Source organism: Neltuma alba, unplaced genomic scaffold, assembly GCF_004799145.2.
Source record: "Neltuma alba isolate B1F8T4 unplaced genomic scaffold, ASM479914v2 tig00004928_pilon, whole genome shotgun sequence".
In the NCBI taxonomy this organism is placed as follows: Eukaryota; Viridiplantae; Streptophyta; class Magnoliopsida; order Fabales; family Fabaceae; genus Neltuma; species Neltuma alba.
The window spans coordinates 578439-598499 of record NW_021633912.1 but is presented as its reverse complement, the minus strand read 5'-3'; the positions used below and the strand labels follow the sequence as shown (position 1 = coordinate 598499).

Sequence of the window (20061 nt, the reverse complement as noted above, 5' to 3'; positions counted from 1 at the left end):
TGCGATCTATAATCGTTTTTAATCAAAATGAAAGCGCGCGTTATATGTAGATGAAAAATAAGCAATAAAGATGAAAAATATTGCTTAGCTGAGCCCTATTCTCAATTGAAAAAGAAGGGGAAAAACAAAACAAAATTAAAAAATATCAGTCATACTGTCATAGGATAGGGCCTTGGTCCACGTTATCTCATCATCTCCAGCCGTCGCACATACCCAAGAGGTCCCAATTTGCGCCGGAACCTACACCAGAGCACGCCCAACGCCGGATTTCTCAAAGATCTCAAATAAACAGACGATGGAGATTTCATCTTCTCTTACCCTCTCCCTTTCTTCTTCAATTCCAAGAACCCCCGTACATCTTCCTCCCTCCTCCTTCCTGGTCACTAACTCTACCTCCACATTCTTAAAGAAAGCTTGGATTGGTATTGGTTACCCTTCGGTACGGGAACGAATCAGAAGCAGAACCACTCAATCCAAAAGGGGTCTCACTTGCAACGCCTTGTTCGGATTGGGTGTACCGGAGCTCGTTGTCATTGCGGGAGTGGCTGCTCTGGTTTTCGGACCCAGGAAGTTGCCAGAAGTGGGTCGGAGTATTGGCAAAACCGTTAAGAGCTTCCAACAGGTTCCTACACTCATCTGACACAGCTATAGTTATAAATTATCTACTTTGAGTTAATCTACTGCCCTTTCGCTGGAATTCTCTTTTAATTATGATATTATTAAGGATTTTTTAACTCGTGTGTATGGGCACTTTAATTAGAGTTCAAAGAGTTGGAAAATGAATTCAATTTTTTCCTCCTCTATGTAAGCTTACGCATAGCATCAATCCGAGCTTGAATCTATGGAACCTTTCGGTTTCTTTCGGAAAAGATTTGATAATGCATATCGATTTCGATTCTGTCGTTTTCAGAGTTGGCCCTCGTTGGAAGCCTATAGGCTTTGTGCATAGCCTCGCCAAACACCCCCCCCCAAAAAAAAAAAAGCTTTTTTTTGTTGGGGTTGTGCTAGCTGAACCGCACTTTGTGAGTGTGGAAGATCTTGCCTTAGTTTCACTAGATTCGTGCATGCAACATGCCTTTTGGAGTATTCATGACTGATGTGAAGCAGTGATATTTGAAATATCCCTGATAGTCAGGTGGACTTTAGTATTTTATCCCTCTGTTTCATGATGGAGAGGGAGTGTGTGCATATTTGTAATTACATATACGCTCACATTACTTGCATGAGTGCAGATTAAGGTTTATGCTTACACTAAAATGTAAGAAAAGACCTTGAGATGTGCTGTTCTATTCATGACTTAATGGTGCGGCTTCCTATAAATGTTACTTTTCCGGTTCTTAATATAAGATCTATTTAACTAATTTGATTAGATTAAGGAAGTTAGTAAGTTAGTTAATTATAAGAAATATGACATGTTTTTCCTAAAATACCATAATCATCTTCCTTGATATCTTTTTTCCTTCTTTTACTTGGTTATGGTTGAAGGAGTTTCATAGGGATAATTTAGAAAAAATTGATAAATATGAAAAATAGATTTTATATTTAGGACTAAAATCAACTTAACAATTAGATTCTATATTAAAGACGGAGGAGTATATTGTATGTTGGATTGATATATTGCTAGTTTTAGCTGCATCTGCGCCTTAGGTGTTTAGTGGCTAGTTAAAAGAGTAGACTGTCTTTTTAGGCATGCTCTTTTCTTCGTCAGTCTCTCTTAGACAAGAAGCTCCATTTGTCTTGTGAAAAAGATGACAGATTGAATGCTTTAATTATCAGGTGCTGTTTCGTATACTTTTGCAGTACTTACTCTCGTCACAACTCGTTGTGTTCATAGAGTATTCGTTTTGCCTGTTCATATTTGCTTTTTTATGAAAGAAGAATCAAACCACAGAAAATAATTTGTTAATGACTAGGAAATCTTAAACAACATGACTTAGAAGGGAGAGGCAAGAGTTTTTTTCTTTTTTTTAATTGTTTTGAGGCTTGATATAATTATTTGCTTGGAACAAGTTTGGATTGTGGAACTTTTGCTGCCACTAAAGTTCATGGCTGGCACTCCAAATTTCACTTGAAAGCTTGAGCTTTTTTGGTGGAGTTGCGACCTTGGTTATATACACTGAGCATTCATTAATCTCTGTGGTATGTCTGCATGTGCCATGTGGCCATAATTCTCCAAAAAATTGCATTGGGAGGATTTCCTAAGAATTAGAAGATTGAGATCTATTAACTGCTGAATTTTTTTTTTACACATTGCTGTTAAAGTTTCTATTGAAATGTAAATCTCGCAGGCAGCTAAAGAGTTCGAATCTGAGATTAAAAGGGAACCTGATACCATAGAAGAGACTTCTGCTGAGAAACCTGCTGCTGTCAGCGAACAGGAGAAGCAAGATATCAAAGTCTCTAATTCAAAGGAGAGCGTATGAAATTTGTAAAAGATACGCCAAGTAGGTAGCTTAGCAAAATTTCACAATCGCACAATCCATTAAAAGAAATTATTCTACCCTGTCACCGAAATTTTCTTTCGACGCTTAAGTTATGTTCCTTTGCAATGGTCTGCTCTGTTCACCGGCATATATGTGATAACTCCTCGTGAGCTCTGTAGGCCGATTTCGTGGCAGCTTTTGACGACTGTCCAGATGAGAAAGTAGGGGAGGATTAGTGGGGTGGGAGAAAAGTTGATGCTTTTTACACCTTTCCTCAGTATTTAATTAATAGTTGAAAGTTGCTTACCAGTTACCCGTTCAAAAATTTCTGGCAAATACTTGTGGAAATCAGACTTAACAGAGCACTAGAGTTGGATATTGGAAGGCAACGAACATAGTATAACAGATCGCGTTTGACAACAGCCACAGCTTTCTTTTGCTAGCACACAAAATTGGAATGTGCTGGTTGATTGTGTGGAAGGAATGCCAAGGGTTTCTTCTTTGCTTCTTCTTTTATCTCTTTTTTTGTTTTTTAAGTTAGGGTGAGGTGTCTTCCTATTGGGCCGGAGGTAATCTTTGTTAATGCAGGGGAAAAAAAAACGTATGAGAATTATTTTTAATTGAATTTAACAATTTTCAAATTTGATGTGTCATTTCTCGAATCTGAAAGTCCAAATAGATCTCATCTTGTAAACTAGAAAGTAACCAGTTAAATGTGGCAGTAAATGAACTCGATGCCGTAAATCATTGCGTGGAGAACAGAGTCATGCACGATGTAGTAAATAAACACTTCTTCGATGCTAAATATCAGGGCTTTATATATACTAGTATAAGGGTTTTATATTTAAAAACAGAGGAGTATCATTTTTTATCTTTAATATAAAAATTAGTTTCATATTTAATTTAGTTTTAAATATAAGACTTTAATTTATTTTGTCTTTCATATTTATTTATTTATTTAAGGAAGGCTTCGTAGTAATTACATACATTAAATATTTCAACAGATGATAGTTCTAATTAATATACATGATTAGTAAGAGTATTTTAAAGAAGATAATATTTATTTATTATAAATAATTAAATTAGTTTTCTTAATCTATTAAATTAGTAAATTGATTTCTGTTTTAAAAACCCGAGGTAATAGTATATAAAACAACGGTTGACGCTTGCTCAGTCTGATTAGAATTTGAGAAGGGCATCGTTCAAAAGGTTGGAAGCTTGGAATTTTTTAAAACTGGAATGAAATCCAGGTGGATCGTTTTGGTTTCTTGGATGGATGATTGGAGGCGAATGCCTCATGCCCAACTTGTTTGGCAGTAGGCATTCTCCACTAACGCAGCCCGCGAAAGTGGTGATGAGAGGGACGAAGTACTTGTCCACAAATCTAAACTAAAACGAAACTCGTCTAATTAGGTTATTGGATCTTCCATATTATATCCATCTACCTACCCGGTAATATTATAAGCATGTTGGATATCTTATGTGGTTCACGCTTGACTTGAGTCGGTCGAAACCGGCCGGCAAAAGGGACATCGCGAAGCACATTAGGCTGTAAACGTTCATATGCGTCGTCCAATAAGTTGCCCGCTTTCTGCTTAGGCCAGCCCATGGATTGTTTTCCCATCTTGTGAACTTGTTTATTTGAATTGGCGCTTTGCTCCGTTACTCCTCCGTTATGGAGTATAATACTGAATGTTTTCGACCCATTGCTTGTATGCAGATCTTGATTTTTCTGCGAGCCTGTTTTTCCTTTTAGAAATTTTTTCTTGCTCTTTTGTCCGGTGAAAGGTTTCAAATCTCCCATGTATATAAAATTAAAAAAAGAAAAACTACAAAAATACGAAAGTATCGCCCGCCTTAATTTTCGCCTAAAAAAAAATCAAAATCAAATTACAACTGTAAGAAGTAATGGCCACGAAAATAATTTATGAGAGAGGTGGATATATTGAGAATCTGTGAACCCGATGAAAATGCTGTTTTATTTAGTCTTAAAACAAATGACATTTTTTTCATATTATTATACGTGAATTTCTGGAAAGACGTAAGCTTCATTTATCAACCAGTGTTATTCTTGAGGATGGAGTTTTAACCGCGTGAATGTGAAGCCTCGAACTCGAATCAATACGAGCACAGAAAATATTTTTTGGAAAAACTATCTTCAATTGAGTATAAGTTAACAATATTCAAATAGTATAATCCAATTAGATATCCATATAAAAAAGTAGTCTTTGTTTAAAAAGAAATAATAAATGTCTTTTTAATAATACTTAAAAAATAAAATATTTTTATTTCCAAATTTCTGAAAAATTTAGTACCAAGAAACCATGAAGGGGCTGTTCGGATAGAAAATATGTGGAGTGTTTTTACGGATTACGAAGTAAATATGTGGAGGAGGTTATCTCGTTTTGCGGAAAAGTGTTTTTGAAACCGCGGTTTTGAGAATACCAAACACCCCTAAAAGTGCTTACAAAAATTAATGATTTTGAACGATGTTATGACTGAAGTCTTGGTCTTTTGGAAAACATATCTATCTTCCCAAAAAAAAAATTCTACTATTTTTAAAAAAATGTGAACAATTTGGGCGGAAAGAAAGGGTTGTGGGTGGAAGAAAAACGTGGGCAGATACGAAGTATGCTTTCGAGTAAAAATCTTCACACACCAACCAATGGAAGCTTTTTTTCCTTTTATGTTTGTTTTTGGTTTGACGAGAGAGATAGAACCACGGAAAGGACTGTTACCGGCAACCCAAAGTTCCAATTTTCGAATACCAATAGTGAAATAGCTGTGCTTAACTTAAAAAGGACAAGGGATAAAACCCGGTGGGGCGCGTGCACACAAGAAAGACTCGAATCGAAGGAGGGATGAAAGGACGCCGACTTTGTGTGTGTACAGAGGTTTTAGTCAGCCTCTCTCTCTCTCCCTCTCTCTCTCTGGTCTTCCTATAAAGCCACCGCGCACTCACTCCCGTCTCAGCACCTGTCTTCTAACCATAAAGCTGGAATAAGCCACTCCTCATACTACATTCTCTCCTCGGGAATCTCATTTCCATCCCGCCTTAACGCCTTCGTCCGAATCCTCCTTCACCCCCCCCCCCAAAAAACAAAATTCCTTTTCCGCTTTTCGTGCCCTCCGTTCCATTTTCCAGTAAACAATACTTGAATATAATGTCGCCTTAATCCCCTTCCCCACTAGCTTCAAGTGCTTTGGTTTTACAACAAGAACGCTGGTAGGAGGAGAAGAAATGGCCTGCAATTCTTCGGAGGGATTGGGTGACGATTTTTTGGAGCAGATCTTGGCTGTACCCCCTTCTGCTTACTCCAACAGTGACGGCTCCGCCATGCCTCCAATGGTGTTGCAGTTAGGCTCCGGCAGCAGTGCTGCTGCTGGCGCCGGCTTGCGCGAGTCCTTAGGCATAGGGAGGGGCATGCCCTTGGGCTTGAATTTGGAGCAAGGGTTTCTCGGACAAGATGGTAGCAGAGTACGGTACGGCGGTGATGTTGTGGACGGCCACAATGTAGCTAATCGCCATATCCATCTTAATAATTCCAACAATACCATCAACCCTTCTTCCTCTTCAACTTCTGCTATCTCTGTGAGTAATTTTTTGCCTTCGACTTTCTTCAGTTTCCGTTCACTTTCCTTTATCTTCTTCTTTATGCGCTGTGCTTGTATTGCAGGATAGGGAATCCTTGCAGAGGGCACAGGGCCTGTTTTCGGCGTTTGGACCGTTGGACCTTCGGCCGACGACGGTGCCATCCCCGCCGCCTGCTCCCTCTCAACTCCCGCATCATCAGGTAGTCTTTTAATAGAATTAAGTGACCATATTACCCTCAGCTCCCCGTTATTCTTATCGGGCGAGGCCGGGGCAAGACCGTAATCTGACGCGAAATATAAACGCCGCTCACTGTCATTGCACAATAATTGAGCTTGGGTTCAAAAGCCATTATGACGTGTGACGCTATGAAATATAGTAAACCTTAAAGTTGGGTCACTTTGCATAGATTCCTCAGTGATGGTTATTATTATGCGCTTCATTTCTGGCCATATCTTTAATCATGATTTTTTTTAAAAGGATACTTAATTATGGGTTTAACCCTTGAGAAAGCTACACCCAAATATTTTAAAGGTGAGATTTCCCTTTCGTATTGGAGTATTGGCGGTTTGACAAATCTGCCCTCTCTTGCGGTGTTTCGGCCATTCAACATCCGTATTCGCGGAATCAGCGGCTTTCTTTCATTTCATGAATTTTTTCTTTGAGCTCAAATTCTTAGTCTTAGGTTTAAAAATTCATATTTATAATGATATTGTCGATATTCTATGCTCTGGGTCGAACCGAGGTAGTTCATTTGGCTGTGTCCCTTACGCGTTTTACTAGGAGCGTAGACTTCTGCAGTGAATGATAGTGCGCTTAACCTTACCGCGTACTCTTGTACAGAATGTGTCGTCCTGCTGTCGCCCTTTCCATGCGTCCTTTGTCTACTTTTCTTTTACTTTTAATTTTTAATTTTTGAGGATGCTGTGCCTGTGTTCGTTTTTCCATTTTCCTTTTCCTTTGAACAGCAACCCTCTATTGGTGGATTTGGTTAGAGAGAAATTATGCTATTTTTCAAAAATCCTACGTATCCACCGTGGTTATATGGGTAAAAAGAACTTTAATTCTCCCATAATCGAGATGTGACAAAAGTTTTACGTTGGCAATACTCGTATCTGGTCTCAGATATCTAATAAAATTTATGGAGTAAAGTTTCTTTTATGGGCAATCAATCCAATCTTATTCAGACAAATAAAAAGATTGTTTCTTGTACGTAGTTTGCACTATCTAGTTTCTCGGTGAGGAAGTCTGACTTTTTTTAGACGCACAAACACGGAACAAGGAAAGGAACTCCCTATTCCTATGCAACCGCAAAGTGAGATGCCAGGAGTTGCAGTTCTAGTGTAAAAATGTTAGGATGTTCACCAAAAAAAAAATGTTAGGATGATCAATGATGGTGTTGAAGGGCATACCTCCAAAATCTGATTAAGCTTCCAACTTATGATTAAGCTTGTTTTAATCATTTTATTATCTTTCAACTTATGATGTTAGTTCATTATCTCAATGCAGCCATTTCATAGCCAACCCCAAATTCAGGGGCCTGTTGCTGCTGGGCCTCAACCACCTGCCATTCGCCCTAGAGTGCGAGCAAGAAGAGGGCAAGCCACTGATCCCCATAGTATTGCTGAACGGGTAAGGCACATATATTGTCAGCCCTCAAAGTTTTAGAGCTTGATGCTTTCTCTGTTGAATATGGGACTCTGTGTGTGTGACTGAAATGAGTAAGAAAATGAATAGCCAAGAGAAATTGAATTTATTGAGTGCTTAATATGTGAAAGTATGGCTACTATTAAATCTTTACATTCTTCTGAATCGAGAATCATTTTTAAAGTTTTGGCTTCTATGGTTGCCTCTTTCCTGCTCTAAGAAATGAGATGGCAAGACTGCGAGTGTGATAAAAAATACTACTTCCGGTCTTAATTATAAGAGCCAGTTGACTAATTTGAGGAGATTAAGGAAGTAAGTTGAGTTAGTTATTTGTCTTAAATAGGTGTTGTCTTTCCTAAAATATTCTTACTAATCAAGTGTATTAACTAGAACTCTTATTATTAGAAGGGTTATTTTGAAAAAAAAAATGTATAAATATGATAGACAAAGTGGATTGGGATCTTATATTTAGGATCAAAATAAAAGTCAAACAGAATCTTATGTTAAAAACCGGAAGCAGTAATACTAATTTAAAGGTACGTTAGGTGGTCTGGAAAGTCGGTGATGGTAAAATTGTGTGTGCTCGGCTTGTTTATAATACCTCTTCAGAGGATCACTTTAGAGGCACTATTTGTGAGCCGGAGAAGTCCTTTAATTTCAGCAGGTTTCTAACCCTACTGACATTCGATGGGATGGCGTTGAATCACAATTCATTGATATTCTTCTAGTAACCTAGTTCAACATCCTTTCTTTTCACCTACGACTACCTCTAGATTCTTTTTTTCCCCCTTCGATGTTCTATACATCTCTGTGCTGCAAAAAAAGGATTCATGTTCTGCTTTTTTACTGGGTATAGTTGCGCCGTGAAAGGATTGCTGATAGAATGAAGGCTTTGCAGGAATTAGTTCCCACCGCCAATAAGGTTAGTGATATTGCTAGAAATGAATATAATATTATTAATAATATTTTTGGCAGGACTCCTTTGTCCATGTTTTTATTAACTATTCAATTCAATTCGCGACATTTCATCTGAACCTTTCACAGCACTCAAAGCATTGCCGGTCCATTTTTTGACTTCATGTCAGGGACTATATACGACACATCTCTATATGAAGTATTAAGCATTATCAAATTATTTAGTGGTGGATATTTATTTGTTTACTCTTATTATCTATGAATTTACTTGGAGTTCGAGCACACGTGATCCTTTTCAACTTTGAAATTTAGAATACTGCTGGGTTTTAATGTGTGATCCATTTATGCTCATACATTATATATGAAAACCGTTGCTGTAGACTGACAGAGCGGCTATGCTTGATGAAATTGTGGACTACGTGAAGTTTCTCAGACTCCAAGTTAAGGTAACTATTGAAGTTCTTAATATATTTGTGATCGAGGAAGTCTTTCTTTATCCCGACTTATCCCGGATGTTCGCGGATGTCTTCATTGGTCGCTATATTACAAATGCTAAAATAATGATCATATCCATCATTGTTTTAACAAACTAGCATCGATTATTTTAGACTAGTACCAGTCTTCTTTTTTCCTATACATGGTAGGGCCTAGGGCCTGGAAATCTATGGCCTTTGATTTCACTTTTTCTATACATAGTGCATTACAAATCCGCAGCAAGTCGTAACCGCGAAACAGTTGCGCTGCGTAGCATTAGACGAAGTCCTTTTTTGCTTTTTAAATTTGTGCCGCTTGTTGGAATGCGACTTGATCTTGATCATTCATATATGTATATATCCTCACAGGTCCTCAGTATGAGTAGACTGGGGGGAGCTGGTGCCGTAGCTCAGCTTGTTGCGGATGTTCCTTTGTCTGCAATGGAGGCGGTAAATTTGTCGAGCTTCCACTCAACGTTTCTTTTTTTGACCTCGTCATCCTGTCTGTTCTTAGTTTTGTCAAGAACCACGCATGCAGCTATTTTTGTACCCGGGCGTGCGTGGGGGCCACCTGTATGAGCACATAGAAAGAGATATATGCAACTGTGCATATAGTTCATACTACCTCGGGCTTTTAATATAATAATCAATTGAATAATTTGAATATATTAAGATTGTTTATTAAGTTTGTTATTTGTAATAAATAGGTTGTCTTCCTTAATATACCCTTGCTAATCATATGTATTAGTTAGAACTATAATTTGATAAAACATTTAATATGTGCAATTACTATAAAGATTACATTGAAAAAATAGATAAATATGAGAGACAAAGTATATTAAAATTTTATATTTAGGATTAAAATCAAACTAACTTTTATATTAAAGATAGGAGGAAATATATGTGTGGAAACAAACTTGGTAGCCCACTGTCCTATTTTGATTCCTGCATCAACATGGGGCATTATTGATTGTTTGGTGCAGAGGGAGGGCGTTGACGGCGGGGGGAATCAAGCAGCCTGGGAGAAGTGGTCAAACGACGGCACAGAACAAGAGGTTGCAAAACTGATGGAAGAAGATGTTGGAGCTGCCATGCAATTCCTTCAGACCAAGGCACTCTGCATCATGCCGATATCTCTGGCTTCAGCCATTTTTCGTACGTCCCAATCAGATGCTTCTGCGCTCACCAAGTCCGAACCAAACAGCCATTCTTAGATTCCCACACGGGACAAGCTTGTATCTCGTAATTGTCTACCACGTTTCTGATCATGGGTCCCATATTAAAAAGGGCTGTTCCGCTGTCAAACTCCTTGTTGGATGGAACTTGGAAGAGGATGGGGCGAGCGGCGGTGTTCATTGTTTTCAAGTTTTGTCATCAGTCATCACAAGGAGGAATAGCCATTCCAAATAAGTAAAACCGGAGGCCAATAATGTTGTAGTCATGTTCAGGATCACAGAATCTCTAGGCCCAATTATTGATATTGCGTTGTTATCTGAAATATCAGTGGTGGGGTAGGTACTTGGCAGTACATGACCAAATTTTGTGGTGCGGCATCCTTTTTCTTTGTTTTTCACTTTTTGGGCTTAGTGGAAAGGGGGACCCCTAAAAAGGACGGGATGGGAACGCCTTTGATGCGTCTGGAGAAAAGTTGAATGCAAGTGGGAGCGGGGCTGGTAAAGCCGTTTGGAATTATCTGATTCATTGGAAAGGAAAATTTTAATCAAACGGCTTTTTTGCGTAAATATTTTATATTTTATCACAAAAGATTGTAGATATAATAATTATTTAAAGGACAAAAAATGTTTGATTAATATGCCCTCAAAAAGGTATGTTTTTCCTTTTCTTTTCCCTCCAAGCACCACAGGACTACAGAAGATGAGAAGTGGGAGGAAAAAAATTAAACTAACCTAAACACATCTAATAAGCTTCGATAAAATTGCTACACTTTGGCAAGGTGATTATAATAACGATTATGAGAAACTACAGCGGCGCTATAAAGCTGAAGCACAAATGCTGGCCGATGATGGGAAGTTTGGAACTAAAATTAAGAAATTAAAGCATCAGTTCTGGTGAATTATGAATGTTAATAGATTTAATTGCAATTATTTAAATTTAAATTATATTTAAATAAAATTATTGTCATTTTTTATATTCTAATTATTTAATTATATATTTTTAATATCAATTTATTAATGAAGTAGACTTTTACAAGTTTGCAATTTGAGTTTTCACTCAAATTTACATTCTTATCATTTAAACTCTCGAGTTTAACAATTTTTGTTATATTTTTGTTACGTCTCAAGCTAAATTTATCGAGTTTACGCATAGTAGCTTGATATTTTACTCATAGGTGAGAGCGAAAATTATATTCTATAAGCTTTAAGATTAGAGAAATAGCTAATGTATTGTTATAATAATGAAAAAGATAGTATTAATGTGTTTTATATGAAAGTACAGTATAAATTGTTTTTTTCTTACCGTAAAGTACAGTAGTCGCCCTTATTCTTATTATAAGTTTCAAATAATCAATTCAAAGATAATGAATAATTAGTTAAAATTAAATAAATAAGTTAGAAATATCATTTTGTTTCTAAATACCTCCTTGTAATAAACGAGAAAATTGATGAAAGAAAATGTGTAGAAAAATGTGATAAGATAGATTATGATAGAGAGGAGAAAATAAACAATTAAGAACAAAATTTAAAAAATTACATTAAATATTTAGACAAATATCAAATTGAAATTTATAGAATAGATTACACTCATTCCTTGTGCGTTTGTGTTAAATTTGATTTTTGATACCACGGAACTCTAATAACAACGATAAAGAAAAATACATTTATTTTAAATATAAGATTCGACTTGGTTCGAATTCTTACAGAAAACAATGATGCTCGGTACCCTGCATGACTGGCAAATTAGGGTCAGCTGTGAGCTATTGAAGGTTAAACCTTGGGGTTTAGATTTTTTTTTTTCCCCCCCTTTTGCCAGATAATTCAGTTTCCCTTTTTTTTTTTTTTCCCGGCGGGTAAACTAGTGAAGGTGACAGTTATTATGAAATAGAGGAATTTGAATAATCGAAATCAAAGAAACCTGGGATTGTCGATCTTTTGGTTAAGCTGCAGCTAATGTTTAAAGCCAGTCATACTAAAATCAAGTACGAGTGACGTACGATTCCCCCCGGGGTGGTTTTTTTTTTTTTTTTGGGTCTATGTCTTACGCATTAAGAGAAAACTCACATACTGGTACCCACGTTTGTTGAGGGATTACTTGCAACCTCGTTCTTAAAAAATAAATGACAAAAAGACCTCATACTAATAAAAAATTTAAGAAAAGTGTTTGGAGTAGAGCCACCTAGTAAGTAACAAGCGATGATTGTTCAAGGGAACATTTGAATGTTTGTCCACCAAAATTTTGCAGACGTATGCTCTTTTACGCACGCACGCACGCACAATGCCTATATTTTCGTTGGTCCAAATTTGTTTTAGCCCAGAATCCGTTAAATGAAGAGTGGGCTGGGGCTCTGGGCCTGCTTACTCATGGTGCTGTGCCGTCCCAACCCTTAATGTCGTTTACCGATCAGACGATCGTTCAAATTCATGCCGTTCGTCTTTCGATTGCCGTTTGCTTCCGGAAGGGTGGAGTTTAGAACTGGCCACTTAACTGCAAATCTGCAATTGATGATGCAGGACAGGCAGAAACCATCCTCAGAGCCAGGGTTTCCAGAGTCACCCTCTCTTTACGCCCGAGAAAGAATTTCGACGGAATGAAGCAGAACTTCGGATGCAAATTTTCGCCCTCAATTTGTAATTTTTTCTGGTCATCTCTGTCGCAGAAGTGGCTAAACCCGTGAAAACCTAAAACCAGCTCATCTCCTTTGTGAGTATGTCAATTGAAACTACAGCTTGGTTGGTCACGCGTTTATTTTATGTGATGTTCTTAACTCTTTAGCTTAAACAGACCTGGCTTTAGACCATATTAATCTGACCTTCTGAACTATAATCTAATTTCCTTGCTTCTTTTGCATTATAATTGGCTTCCATGACGTTATTTTATATATGGTCTTCTGTAATCTGGCCTTGGTTTTGTCCGTAGCTCCTCTTGATATTCAGTAGTCGGATGGTATCAAATGTTTTTCCCTGCCGCCTAGAACTCGTTTCTCAAGAATGCATCGGTTCGTTTGCAGGGGTCCGATGATTTTTGTAAGCTACGTCAATGATCCCGCTTCGTGGAGATGCATTATTTTTCACCTTACTCCTGACAAAAGCTGAAGGGAGTTTTGCTTGAATGATAATTCCATGCTTAGTGTGCCCCTCCCTTCGTCAGTCCCATGGGGATGGTGACAATGTTCATAACTACTCCTCTTACTACTCGATGCATGCCTAGCCAGCATTTGGATCCGGCTATGCAAGTATTATCACTTTAAATCTGGGCGATTTTTAGACATGCACAGTCTGTTTCGTTCAGCTCGTCCGAAAAGTAGTGCAAAATGTAGAAAACTCCTGGGGTTGAAATTGTCATTTATAGGTATTCTGGGAATTGTGCCATCAAGTTTTGCTACATCACTACTGAATTCAAAATAAACTGGTTTTAGAATTGATGTTTGGTAAAACATACTTTTGTACTTGTTATGTTGAATATAATAAAGGAACCCCAGATTCTTTATCTACCTTTGAGCTTTGGCTACGTGTTCATCTATGTATCGTAATGGTTTGGGCATCCGATTCTTTAGTTTGGGTTCCCATAGTAGCAGGACAGCCTGGGATCCAGCTGTGTCCCTTCAACTCAATCACCCAAGTCTTGTCTTACTTGAGAAATGCAGTTCAAGGAATCACTTGAAGCAAATTTTAGGGCAGATTATGAGAAGCAATCTTATTGGTCAGACATTTCCGATGAGCAGACTGCTAGTGTTCTCTGCCATCTCACACCCTGAGAACTTAGACGTGGCTGAAGTCCTTTTTGAACACTTTACTCCTCATCCCAATCTCTTTATCTACAACACTATGATTTCTGCATTATCATTTTCAATGGGCCACTCATTTGCGTTATACAATGCAATGCTACGTGATCATCTGCTACCAGACAAGCACACACTATGTCGACTACTACATTCTACCAAATCCATGGCAGAAACCAAGCAAATCCATTGTCATGCTATTGTTACAGGTTTGTTTCTTCAAGGTTATCTGCAAAATACCCTCATAAAAGCTTACTTGGATAACAGAAATTTGGATATTGCACTTCAGCTGCTACATCAAATGCCTGCTCCAGATTCTGTTTCATTCAATGTCACTATTGTTGGTTTTGCCAAGCATGGGTTTGGTGCAAAAGCGCTACAGTTATTCCACAGAATGGTGAATTTGGGTGTTGAACCTGATGACTTTACCATATTAGGTCTTCTTGTGTCTTGCAGGCAGCTCAGAAATCTTAAGTTGGGAAAATCTGTTCATGCGTGGATCCAAAGGAGGAAAGATTTTGGTTCTTCATATTTAATCTTGTGGAACGCTCTTCTTGATATGTACTTAAAATTCAAAGAACTGGAGCTTGCTTGTAAGATATTCAATCAGTTGGCGAAGAAGGATATTATTTCTTGGAATACTTTGATTGTAGGTTGTGTCAAGTCCGGGGAAGTAAAACTTGCTCATGACTTTTTTGATCAAATGCCTTGCAGAGATATTGTTTCGTGGAATTCTTTGATCGCTGGATATGCTCAAAATGGTCATTATTCAATGGTAGTTGAGTTGATTAAGAGCATGATTGCCCATAATGTGAGTCCTGATCATGTTACAGTGGTGAGCTTCATCTGTGCTGCAGCAGAGATAGGAGTACTGGATCAAGGTAAATTGGTGCATGGGTGGGCAATAAGGAATACGGCGAAGGTAGATGCATTTATGGGTTCAGCACTAATTGACATGTACTGCAAGTGTGGGAGCGTAAAAATTGCATTGACTATCTTCAGGGAAATACCTGAAAAAGACATTGTTGTATGGACAACAATGATTACCGGATTTGCATTCCATGGTCTCGGAAAGAAAGCTCTGGAACTCTTTGCTGAAATGCGGAAGTCTGTAAAACCAAATGAGGTAACTTTTGTAGCCGTTCTTACAGCTTGTACTCACAGTGGCCTTGTGGATCAAGGTATAAAAGTTTTTCACGATATGGAAGCAATTTATGGCATTGAACCCAGAGTGGAACACTACGGGTGTTTGGTTGACCTTTTAGGGCGATCAGGGAGATTGGCTGAGGCTAAGGTTGTGCTTGACACAATGCCAATGAAACCAAGTCGATCTGTTTGGGGGGCTATGTTGAGTGCTTGTAGAGCTCATGGAAATGTAGAATTAGCAGAGATGGCATTGACAAAGCTGCGAGACTTAGAGCCTGATAAAGAAGGTGCATATATTTTGCTGTCCAACGTTTATGCTGCATGTGGCTGGTGGAACTATTCAGATCAGGTTAGAGAAATCATGGAAGGTAGAGGACTAAAAAAGACAGTCGGTCGTAGTAGTGTCTCCATTGATGGAGTTGCTCATCATTTTGTGGCGTCTGATAGGCAGCGGCTTCCCAGATGGGAGGAGATGCAGCATATCTGTAACTTTCTGAATAGGCAAATGCAAAGTTGCCCTGAATCTCTCGAGTTTTTATTTTGACAATATTTATTGGAGGTGGAAATCTTAATTTATTTAAAATCTCAATAAATTTATGGTAATGTGTACGTATTCTTCGTTACATATTTTGGATAGAAATATTATTGTTCAAGCTGTGTAAGATCCGTTTGTTTTTTTTTTTTTAGAAAAAAAAGTTTGAAATATTTTAATTTAGATTTAATTAATTATGTTAAATGATTATATGATTTTTAATGGAAACTGGCTTGTATTAATTAAATACTAGTCATGTTATGAGTCAAATACAGAAGATTTTAACGATTGCAATTTATTTTAGTTATTGAAAAGTAAAAATACCTTATTTATGCATTTATCTTGTCTCAGTGCATCATATTCTAACATTGTCAAATTTAATTAAAAATTATTTTAAATGTATTTTCATTTACAAAATTTAAACCATTAACCGCGCTTAAGGACATTGAGTCCGTTCCACTTCCACCGGCCCGATAAGGCTCGTAGTAAGAAGTAAGAACTAACGTAAACTAGATATTTCTAGACGACGACGAAGGCACGCGCATCCTACACAACGCAATTGCACAGGCGTATGAACTTGAAACGGACCCAACACCTTACTCCACCCATCCCCCACTCCGACAGTCCGACGCCCACCCACTCGCTGCCTCCTGTATTTCCTTTTCCTCATCCTTACAACTACAGAGATTCTTCTTTTATTCTTCGAGAAAGGAAAAAACAAACGTCAAACTTGATCAAATTTTAGCTAGCTGCTCACATTATTTAAACTCAATTTGTTTGGGTTGTCGTTAAACTAACTTCTGAAATAATTACCAGTCCCTTCAGGAACATCCGATAAATAATAAACTACAGAAAAAAATCCGAAAAAAAATTACATTTCACTTTACAAATTTTTACGTGCAATTCTCGAATTTTTTCAGATATCGGCTGGAGAACAAAAAGTTCATCGGATATCAGAGAAAAACAACGCTCATGCCCATCTCGCAACCCCCCACCCCCCAGCCAACCACCACAGACAGGCTACATAAACTTTCACGAAGCATCCAAGAAAAGACAATACCTGTCACATAAACAGACCTAAACCTCCAAACCAAGGCCATTGCTTTGCTTGTAGACGCAAAATATACATAAAAATAACGAGTCTCCGGCCAGCAACCAACATAGCAGCAGAGGGCGAAAGCGGATAGGATTAGACCTTGAGGACCCAAATTCATAATTTATAAAAGTTCACTAAAACAATGCGAAAGCATAAAGCAATTAAGAAATTCCCAACCGTAAATTGTTTATCCATTTCCAGTTCAATCTACATTTAAAAATGAGTTTTCACATCCCATCCAATTTATCTAATCTGGACAATGCCAGCACTGACCAACTTCTGGATCTTGTTCATCACCATTGGATTCTTCGTATGCTCCTGAGCAGCCTTGGGATTTTCCTGAAAATCGACCAATACCTGCATAGATCCCCCAAATTTCATAAGCACAGCTCATTCTTGTCACACCAACGCCATATACGACCAAAGTTAAGAGGAGCGCCGCATGGGTAGCATACCTGTCTCATAATAGGGTCTTGGAGGATGTTCTGTATCTCCGGGTCCTGCATTGCCTTTGCCTGAAGGAGCACAAGTAACATAGATGAAGAAAATTTAAAAGTGAAACAGTTTGTGCTATAAATGTTTTACAATTGAGTCACACCTGTCTCTCCTTCAACTCCTCAGGACTTATATCTCCACGGCTGGCCTTATTAATTTGTTCTACGCACCTGAAATAGATATATATGTTCAGACAATTACTCCGGTAGAGCGTATATAAAAAGTAGAAATATGAAACCCAACAAACACCAGGAATGTAACATAACCGAATACCTTCTTATGCCGTCAAGCAGCTCCTGGTTGTTTGAATCATGTTTCAACCCCTCTTGATACGTTTCCAAAGCTTTGTCATATTCTTTCATGAAAAACTGTATGGCACCTTTTCTAGTATAACCCTTTACGAAAGTTGGATCCAGCTCAATGCATTTGTCAGCATCTTTCAAACCCTCAGGCATTGCGCCAAGTTTTGTGTAGCTTGCAGCTCTGTTACTGTAAGTCTGAAGACGATAAAATAATTACATACATATTAGTTCCAGCATTTGCCTAAGTTACAAATGTAAGCTCCACTTAACAAGTAATATTACCCTAGGATCCTTAGGATTCCTTCTTAAAGACTCAGTGTAATGCTTCACAGCTTCGGGATAATTCTGTTGCTTAAAGAAATCATTACCTGCACATTTATGAATGACGATTGCGTTCAATACGCAATAAAAAAATGCCTATATCATAAGAATAAGAAAAGGCATGGGCTCACTCGAGAAGGGGGAGCATCGACAGCACACTAAAAGAGAGGGTACCTTTTTCACGCTCCTCGTCAGCCAATATCGGATCAAAGTATTCTTGCTGTTCAAGTTCTTTCTTAGCCTTTTCTGCATCATTCAATTTCTTCAAGGTGTCAGGGTTGCGATGCTCTGTAAGTGCCTTTTGGAAAGTCTCAATGGCAGGTTCATAATCCTTTGGGCATTTTGCCATTTTCACCAGGGCAGTTCCCTTCCTTGTCAAAGCTCTTGCAATCATCTTAAAGTCTGATCTCAATTCTCTTCCCCTTTCTACAGCCTTGTCACAATCTTTCATGCATTCTTCTAACTGTCGTTTTGAATTTTTTTTTTTTAAAAAAATTTTGTTAACATAACCTAACAATTTTGGTATCACATCAATGCATTGAAAAATTAAATACCAGTTCAAACATGCAGGCACCCCAAGCATAAGAAGATTTGATATAGTTACTTTTTCACATGAGAAGCATTCTCAAATATCCTCAGCCACAAACACTAGGTCTACTAGTAACATGAATTGGTGACATAGAAGCTTCTACACTTCAGGATCGCACTAATACCTACATCCTTAGAAGGGGAATTAACGTTCGACTAATTGTAGTCATTCTAGTAAAAAACTGCACAGAAAAAAAATTAGAGTAAAAACAACCAACTTGCATAGACATCCACAATATATTCGGCACCATAATAGGTATCGACCCTCATATACAATAGCGTGGAAACTAAAGCGTTTATCACTTCTGGCCGTTAAACGACATCCACTCAAATTAACATGGAATGAACACTGCTCATTAATATAAGCCAAGTCTTACCGAAAGAAGAAAAAAACCATAAGTCGACTGACATACCTTTCCCATTTCCAAGTAAACAGCAGCACGGTTTGTGAGATACGATATATCCTCATCATCCAATTCCATAGCCTTGGAGTAATGCTGGATTGCCGCATCAAAATCCTTCTTTTTGTAAGCCGCATTGCCTGCCTCCTTTTCCCTCTGGGCCTGGGCTTTTTTCTCCTTCGCTTCCTTCTCCTCCTCCGTCAATTCCATGGACCCGGGCTCGGGCCGCTTCTCTTCCTTCGCCGGTTCAGCTTCAGCAGCTCTCTTCCTCTCTGCCGGCGGAGGCGAAGGGGAAGCCTCGGGCATATCAGTGTCCTCGTTCGGGGTGCGAATCTTGAGGTTGAGCAAAACTCCAAGGGCTTGCATGATTCTTTGGTCTTTCATATACAAGTTCAGATTGTTGGGATTTTTCTGAATATCCTGCATCATCTTCACGAAATCAGGTTGCTGCAGATATGCTCTGGTGGTGGGATCGGCAGTGAGCCTAGCCCACATCTCGGGTCCAGAGAAAGCGTCTCCGAAAGGATTGCCCATGGGCGGCACGGAACGTGACCTAGAAGCCGCGGCCCGGGCATCAGCCAAACCGGATTTAAGTGGTTCATTATTGGGGTCGATTTCAAGGCCCTTCTTATAAGCAGCAATAGCGTCGTCGTGTTGGCCGAGTCCAAGATGAGCGGCGCCGAGACGGCTGTAGCCCTTGGACCAATCGGGCTTGAGCTCGACGGTCTTCTTGGCATCGGTTAACGCTTCAGAGTATTTGTGAAGGGAGGCATAAGCGGCCGATCGATTGGAGTAAAGGACATGGTTACCGGGGGAGAGAGAGATAGCTTCGGAAAAGTGACGGATGGCGGCGTCGAAGTCACCGGAAGAGAAAGCGGCATTTCCTTTGGCCTTGGCTTCTTCGGCCATCGGAAGGGAAGTCGGATAGAGAGACGGGTTGTGTGTTTTTGATTCAGGAGCACAACGGCAGGGCACACCAAAGAGGCGGTATGATGTGGCGCTTGGGTTTAGCCGCTTAGGCGAGAGGCCCCAGAGACTTCTGGGCAGGCGACGGGGATTCTCGAAGCTTCTGCCAAATCATCCATTTCTCACTGGGCAATCCCGGGCCCTCTTAGGGGATGTGTTCCCACCCTTCATCGGACTTGCGATTATTGTTATGTAAAATATACCATT

The 20061-nt window shown here is 38.8% G+C and overlaps 4 protein-coding genes and 1 long non-coding RNA gene across 6 annotated transcripts; 3 read left to right on the top strand and 2 right to left on the bottom strand.

Moving 5' to 3' along the window:
• The first annotated feature begins 163 nt into the window (after positions 1-163).
• LOC114746245 (sec-independent protein translocase protein TATA, chloroplastic) lies at positions 164-2923 on the top strand. The gene is made up of 2 exons (XM_028934475.1): positions 164-622; positions 2289-2923. The coding sequence occupies exons 1-2, from the start codon at positions 296-298 to the stop codon at positions 2421-2423; spliced, it is 462 nt and encodes a 153-aa protein (XP_028790308.1). The 5' UTR covers positions 164-295; the 3' UTR covers positions 2424-2923.
• A 2279-nt stretch (positions 2924-5202) lies between these two features.
• Positions 5203-10789, top strand: LOC114746244 (transcription factor UNE12). Its single transcript, XM_028934474.1, has 7 exons — positions 5203-6015; positions 6101-6217; positions 7525-7647; positions 8519-8584; positions 8958-9023; positions 9420-9500; positions 10034-10789. Exons 1-7 carry the CDS (start codon positions 5665-5667, stop codon positions 10262-10264), a joined length of 1035 nt encoding a protein of 344 aa, XP_028790307.1. The 5' UTR covers positions 5203-5664; the 3' UTR covers positions 10265-10789.
• On the bottom strand, positions 9540-10043 carry LOC114746246 (uncharacterized). The gene is made up of 2 exons (XR_003740258.1): positions 9968-10043; positions 9540-9621 (listed from the first exon to the last, which is right to left on the bottom strand). It is a non-coding gene; the product is annotated as an uncharacterized LOC114746246 (long non-coding RNA).
• Positions 10790-12690: 1901 nt separating the features above from the next.
• LOC114746240 (pentatricopeptide repeat-containing protein At3g04750, mitochondrial) lies at positions 12691-15837 on the top strand. Of its 2 annotated transcripts, none has more exons than XM_028934468.1 (2): positions 12691-12929; positions 13237-15837. In XM_028934468.1, exon 2 carries the CDS (start codon positions 13748-13750, stop codon positions 15695-15697), a length of 1950 nt encoding a protein of 649 aa, XP_028790301.1. In that variant the 5' UTR covers positions 12691-12929; positions 13237-13747; the 3' UTR covers positions 15698-15837. The 2 variants fall into 2 exon arrangements, with proteins under 2 accessions (XP_028790301.1, XP_028790300.1); XM_028934467.1 differs by having other exon boundaries at positions 12691-12933.
• Positions 15838-16763: 926 nt separating this feature from the next.
• On the bottom strand, positions 16764-19797 carry LOC114746182 (hsp70-Hsp90 organizing protein 3). Its single transcript, XM_028934374.1, has 7 exons — positions 18901-19797; positions 18074-18362; positions 17861-17946; positions 17550-17773; positions 17380-17446; positions 17237-17296; positions 16764-17138 (listed from the first exon to the last, which is right to left on the bottom strand). The coding sequence occupies exons 1-7, from the start codon at positions 19795-19797 to the stop codon at positions 17025-17027; spliced, it is 1737 nt and encodes a 578-aa protein (XP_028790207.1). The 3' UTR covers positions 16764-17024.
• Between the last annotated feature and the right edge of the window lie 264 nt (positions 19798-20061).

Bases quoted from the DNA above. Each gene is read 5' to 3' on its own strand.
- LOC114746245 (XM_028934475.1), top strand. From the start codon at position 296: ATGGAGATTTCATCTTCTCTTACCCTCTCCCTTTCTTCTTCAATTCCA. The intron at 623-2,288 runs GTTCCTACACTC...TAAATCTCGCAG, and splicing joins CCGTTAAGAGCTTCCAACAG to GCAGCTAAAGAGTTCGAATC.
- LOC114746244 (XM_028934474.1), top strand. From the start codon at position 5,665: ATGGCCTGCAATTCTTCGGAGGGATTGGGTGACGATTTTTTGGAGCAG. The intron at 8,585-8,957 runs GTTAGTGATATT...CCGTTGCTGTAG, and splicing joins TAGTTCCCACCGCCAATAAG to ACTGACAGAGCGGCTATGCT. The intron at 9,024-9,419 runs GTAACTATTGAA...ATATCCTCACAG, and splicing joins TTCTCAGACTCCAAGTTAAG to GTCCTCAGTATGAGTAGACT.
- LOC114746240 (XM_028934468.1), top strand. From the start codon at position 13,748: ATGTATCGTAATGGTTTGGGCATCCGATTCTTTAGTTTGGGTTCCCAT.
- LOC114746182 (XM_028934374.1), bottom strand. From the start codon at position 19,797: ATGGCCGAAGAAGCCAAGGCCAAAGGAAATGCCGCTTTCTCTTCCGGT. The intron at 17,447-17,549 runs GTATTCGGTTAT...TATCTATTTCAG, and splicing joins CTGCTTGACGGCATAAGAAG to GTGCGTAGAACAAATTAATA. The intron at 17,297-17,379 runs GTGTGACTCAAT...GTGCTCCTTCAG, and splicing joins AGGAGTTGAAGGAGAGACAG to GCAAAGGCAATGCAGGACCC.